This window comes from Sceloporus undulatus, chromosome 3 (assembly GCF_019175285.1).
Source record: "Sceloporus undulatus isolate JIND9_A2432 ecotype Alabama chromosome 3, SceUnd_v1.1, whole genome shotgun sequence".
Lineage (NCBI taxonomy): Eukaryota > Metazoa > Chordata > Lepidosauria > Squamata > Phrynosomatidae > Sceloporus > Sceloporus undulatus.
The window spans coordinates 135,364,183-135,370,182 of record NC_056524.1 but is presented as its reverse complement, the minus strand read 5'-3'; the positions used below and the strand labels follow the sequence as shown (position 1 = coordinate 135,370,182).

Here is a 6,000-nt window from a genome sequence, read left to right as displayed (position 1 = left end):
TGCAGAGTCTGTGGAACTGGACTGCCAATTGTATATTGAGTGTTTTTCAATCTGTGGGCCATTGTTTTGTTTTCCATATTTGTCGACAGGTTTTTGTTAGAACTAGAGCAGATCCTGTCTGTGTATCTTGAAGCTGCTCCATTTGTATGCAATCTGTTCCTGGTGATTTATTTCTCCCAAATGCATTGAGTACAGCTTGCATTTCACTTTCTAAAACTGTAGATTCATCTTCAAACAGTTCTTACTTGAATGAACCTGCCATCCTTTCATCTCTTTCATATAGTTCTTCAGCGTATTGCTTCCATCATCTCTTTATTTCTTCTTGATTATGCAGTGTGCCTTTGTTGGTTGTATAGCATCCACACTCTTGGTTGAAATTTCCATTTAGTTTCTCAGATTCATTCTACCTTCATTTGTTTCTGTCTTCTATTTATCTGCATTAATTGTTATAGGTGTTCCCTCTGTCCCAGCACACAAGTTGCTGAACATTTGCATTCAGCTTTCTGACCCCATTTCTGTCCCCTTTTACTTTTGCTTCACATCTTAAGTGCCTGAAGGATTTCAGCGGTCATCCAATGAGGCTTATCTGTGGGTGCAGATAGTCTTTTTGCCTTCTTCCCTCAAAATGTCCCTGGCTTCAGTCAAAAGTTCTTCTGGCTTCTGATGAATTAGGCTTAATAGTGTGAATCTATTTTTTTTACATTATTGCATCTTTAAATTCTACAAGTTGCATTCTGGCATCATGAAACAAGAGACAGTCAACTAAATTTCTGTACAGACCATCAGGTGATGTCCATGTATAAAGTCACCTCTTTGATTGCCTGAAGAATGTGTTTATGATGAACAAAGTGTTGGCTTAACAAATTTCAATCAGTTGCTCTCTTGCTTCATTTCTTGATCCAAGGCCAACGTCTCCTATGATATTTGTTTCTGCTCTGTTTCCTAATCGCCTGAGATTACCAACATGTCCTGTTTGGGTGTGATCAATTACCTCCTGGAATCTCTTATTTCATTTTGAATTGTTTCATCACAGTTGTTTGTTTGTTTGTTTGTTTGTTTGGAGGAAAAAGGCTTATCATACAGCTTCCAATTATACTAGCAAAAAAGCCCACTTCCTAGCTAAATGTTGTGAGGAGCATCATCACAGAGAAGTAAAATAAGATGGATTTATGAAACAAAGAAAAAAAATAGTATTCTTCAGAAGACAATATTTGCATTTCCAAATCTATACTGAATAGTAATTGGAAATGCAGAACCTTTTGAAGCAATAGATTATCCACTTACATGACAAGGTTGAACTAGTTTTGACATAGATTCAGATTCTTTCCATCATTAGCAATCTAAGAGCAGCTTCATATGTTGTGGAGCCAGTTTCCTCCAGCAAACAGCTATTCTTTCAAATGCTATTCCTCACATTTTCAACTTAATGGCAGAGGAGAGTACTTCAAAGATAGCAACATCTTCCATTAGAAAAAAAAAATCAGGTGAATGGAGAAGAGGTTTCAAAAATCACCTCAAGAATCATGTTTCTTATTCAGTGAACCAACCACATTAACACTTGTTTATTTGATGGATTTTGCATATAAACTGGCTATTAGTTGTTTTAGGAACAGAGATACAGTAAATAGGAACACAACTACAAGGCATTAATTGTTAATTATGTTCCCATTTGTTATGTATCTATTCTTAAAACACTTAAAGCAACATAGTACAAGGAGAGAGATAAACCTAACCAAAAGCTTAACATATAAAATGCAAATCAGTAAATGTATTAGCAGGCCAATCAACTGACAAAACAATATTTAAAATTCAACAAAATAAAATAATGAATTTAGTAATGTGTAATAAGTATATATACATAAAACGGCAAAATAATTTGTGGCGTTTGAGACCTTTCTCTTTGGTTTTTGTGGTATTAGGAGCAGAGGTGGTCTTTCCTTAGCAAAATTCTGTACCATTGTGACACTGAGGAGCTGGGAAAACTCCAATTTTCCTTGAGGATCACTGTCTACAACATTTAGAAAAAATGTGATTATTATATCCTAGCTAATTCACGTTTATGTAAACTTTTATGACAACTATCCAAGTAAGAACTGTTGAAAATTTTCCTTACCGTATACAATAGTCATTTCGAATCAGCAAGAGATGCTGAAGTATAGAAAGAAAAGAACCTTCTGCGCTTGTGTCCTTAACTGTGTTCCACAATACATTGTAGACATCATTTACTTCAGTAATCAAGTTAAGGATGAACTAACAAATTTGAATTCAAGGCCATACAAGTGTTAATCAAATTTGAATTTTAAGTACAGTGAAAATATTCCAGTAATCTGGTAAGAAACTGGTAAGCTTTTCAGTTTAACTGCTTCATCTATTTGGCCCCAAATGCCAAATTCTTCCTGGCTGTTTGGAACAATAAACATGAAAATGGTAAGATGCTTGTTGCCAAACCTGGTCTAAATGTTTATGTTCTATTTTAAAAGGATATTCTAATTCTGATCTAATATCTTCTAAACGATGAGAAAATTCAATCATGTCTTCTTCCTTATGTTCACTGAACACTTTGAGCTGGATATCCAAAGCATCATTGTTTATGCATTTCAATTGCTGCAGTGAGAGAAAAAAATGCAATGGTGCCTAATTAATAATTGCTACTAAAATGAGCTATTTTGAAAAGAATCTAGTTTTTAGCACTGCAAGGTACATATTTTGAAGGATCTATATTAATTATTCAAAGACTAAGCAAACTTAGAATACATTACATAAAACAAAGCTGGTATTGGCAGTGCTATCTTCATTTCATTTTAAACTACCATATTGCAAATGAAATTTTATACAACCTTCTTTCCTCTGTATTAATAAATTATTCCATGTGGAACCTTATACAACTTCCATCTTGGATAAATCTCCTAATTTAAATATTAATTCACATACATACTACAGGACACTTACTGGCAATTGCTCTTTCAATCCACAACGCATAAATTCATTTCTAATGTGGAGCCTGAAGTCCAAATCATCAGGAGATGTAACTAGAGCATTGATGAGCTGCATGCAAGCTACCTGCAAGAGATAATAAATTTAAACTGCTTTTAGCTTTCATTTGTTTATGTTAGAGACTCAGAAATAGCTATACTCCGAATGTGAATTGTTATCATTTGAAGAAAATGTTCACAGAAAAACAGATCCAAGACTTCCATGTTGGATTAGTTCAGTTTACACCCAATTACAACTTAGTTTATCGCCATGCATGTAGTAGTGTGAAATTGCCATAATGTGTCGCGGTATGTGTTACTTGTTAAACAATGGAATTGGAGAACAGCAATAATGAGATCCAGTAGGAAAATATTTATCTTGTGCACGGTGACAAGAAGAAAGTAGAATCTGTCGGCTGCATTGATCAAAGATTAAAGCCTAGCCAGCTCTTACCATTCTTCTGGAGAAATAAATAAATCTTCTGGAGAAACCTGGAGTGAGACTAAGCAGAAAAAGGGGAAATCTCCAAGGCACCATGAGGCAGGTTGTTGAAAGCAGTGCTTAAGCAGCCATGGATAAGAGAATATGCTGAAAATGTCTGTTGTTTTTAGGTGAGAGAGAACACACTTCTTATGATAGGTTGCTTCACTCCTTTACACTGCTTTAAAAGATTTTTTTTAATCTGGAGACATTCATTGGTCTCATCCCATTGCCACTCAGCCAGTGGATGTCATCCTGACTATTCTAATATTTCATTTTTCCCCTTTCCATCTAGGAAATTAAAGCCTAATGAGAGTATATCCACCAAGATTGGAGAGATTTGAATTTGTTACATTAAATCTGACTGGTTACAATGGGTATGCCAATTTAAACATTACTAAGTCTAGATGAACAGATTGCTTATCTATACCTGTGGTTCTTTGTGTGTTCATTTGTGATTATAGGTCTCTGTGTCTATACAGAGACTCTCTGGAAAACTTCTACAACTGAACATTTTTGGTGGTATCCCCTTCCCTTCTCTCAATTCAAACATACAGATTTTCCAATTTCTACCCTCTTTATCAGGGTCACGGAAGGGGAAGATTTACAGCCCTTCACTTGTGTTGCCTCTACAATAACAGAATTTGAAACAGAATGCTGAAAAAGAAAACCTGCCCTTTCTTAGGGCAACTTGTAGAAGTTTTTGGTCCTTTTTTCAAATACATGGCATTGATGTTGGCTTATTCCAAGACTTCTGAATAAGCATGAACAACATAGTATTTAGTGGCAACCTAACTGGGAATTAATAACAGAATGAGCCCTGGGGAATAATGAGTTCAGTGGTAGTTGCTTCTTTAGCTCTATCCTGAACACCTACCTTGGAGTCCTTATCTCCCTAAACATAAGTGTTAATGTCCATCCTCTGATGGGGATAGAGGAGTCATATCTCATACCTCTTCCATTGGAAATGATGTTTAGGGAGATAAGGACTCCAAGGTAGGTTGATCTGTGCCCACAGGTGGCTAATAATCCATTGCCTTATGCAATGCTGCCTGAGATAGTTGGAGTAATTGCTGTAATGATACTTGTATTGATGCCAGTATACCAGCTGATGTGTCCTGAGCAAGAAGCAATGGCACAACAGGCACTCATCACCAATGTTGATGGATCATGTGCTGACCAAGTTCCTTGAGATGCCTGTGGGGCTTTCTTCTAGGAAACCTCAGTCACTGAACCCAAAGGCTGGTTAAGCCTATCCTCCTGTGTTGGCAGGGACAGACAGTGGTGGAAAAACAAGTTCAGAAATAATTCCACAGAAACAGTGCCAGAACCATACTCAGTCCCAACAGTTGTACCAATGGGACTGTTAAAATCACAGAGTTGGAAGAGAACACAAGGGCCATCTAGTTCAACCCCCTGCCATGCAGGAATACATAAGCAAAGCACACTCAACAGATGGCCATCGAGCCTGTTTAAAAACCTTCAAAAAAGAAGACTCCATCACTCTCTGAGGGAGTGCATTCAACTGATGAACAGCTCTTACTGTTAGGACCTTCCTAATGTTGAGATGGAATCTCCTTTCTTGTAGTTTGAATCCATTGCTCCAATCCTGATCTCTTGATCTGCAGCAAACAAGCTTGCTCCATCCTCAATATGACACCCTTTCAAATATTTAAACACGGCTATTATATCACCTCTTAACCTTCTCTTTTCCAAGCTAAACATACTTAGCTACTTAAGTCACTCTTCACAGGACATGGCTTCGAGAGCTTTCACCATTTTGGTTGCCCTCCTCTGGACATGCTCTGGAGCAAAAATTCATAAATTTTGTTTCTTTTTATTTAGAAAAATAAAGCATGGTCTAAGTTATTAGAATAAAATGAAGGTATTGTAAGGGGATCAACTATACTCCCCCAAAAAACCTCATTTTCTAAATATTCTTTTAAATTTTATTTTTTAATTCTCCTTTTAAAAAATAAGATCACCATGGACAGAAGGAGCACAACCTACTTAATAGCCTGGTAGAAATAGTCTCATTCTTAATGGTATGGTTAACAACATAAGGTTATTAGTTTTACTGAAAAAGCAATTGTTCCTGCCAAAACATAAGAACATCTCCTTAAATATTCCTCTGTGAACCCTTTCAAGTTAAAATGCAAAGAAACTTCAATAGTTAACAAACTAGCTGCATATTTGTTAAAACTGCATGAGGGGTAATTTGAACCTTGCATCGTGATGTTTTTCACCTTGAGCAATAAAGCAAAGCAAAGCAAAACAAAACAGAGTATTTTTCCAAATAACAGCATAATTAAGCTAGGTTGACAACTATTGTTCTCCATCACCAGATCAAGTATCAATAGCAATTTTCCATAAGCCAAGTTTAGCTGGTATCAAAAAGAAAATCCAAAAAGAAAAAAAGAAAAAAAGGAAGAAGTGTGTAGATTCAATAGTTCAAGTAAAACATTATATTCACCTGCTCTAAATAGAGTTATGCTCCCCAAGAAGCAGCAAATTTGCAGTGTGCCCTTAATCTTGAACTGCAGCTCA

The 6,000-nt window shown here is 36.1% G+C and overlaps 1 protein-coding gene across 2 annotated transcripts in view; it reads right to left on the bottom strand.

The window, feature by feature from the left end:
- Positions 1–6,000, bottom strand: part of DIAPH3 (diaphanous related formin 3) — a 132,488-nt gene that overhangs the window by 105,463 nt on the left and 21,025 nt on the right. For both annotated transcript variants that reach the window (XM_042460876.1, XM_042460877.1), the window contains exons 10-12: positions 2,950–3,060; positions 2,486–2,604; positions 2,114–2,230 (exon numbers count right to left, since the gene is read on the bottom strand). In XM_042460876.1, the coding sequence (XP_042316810.1) occupies positions 2,114–2,230; positions 2,486–2,604; positions 2,950–3,060 (347 nt within the window). The remainder of the gene's footprint in view (positions 1–2,113; positions 2,231–2,485; positions 2,605–2,949; positions 3,061–6,000) is intronic.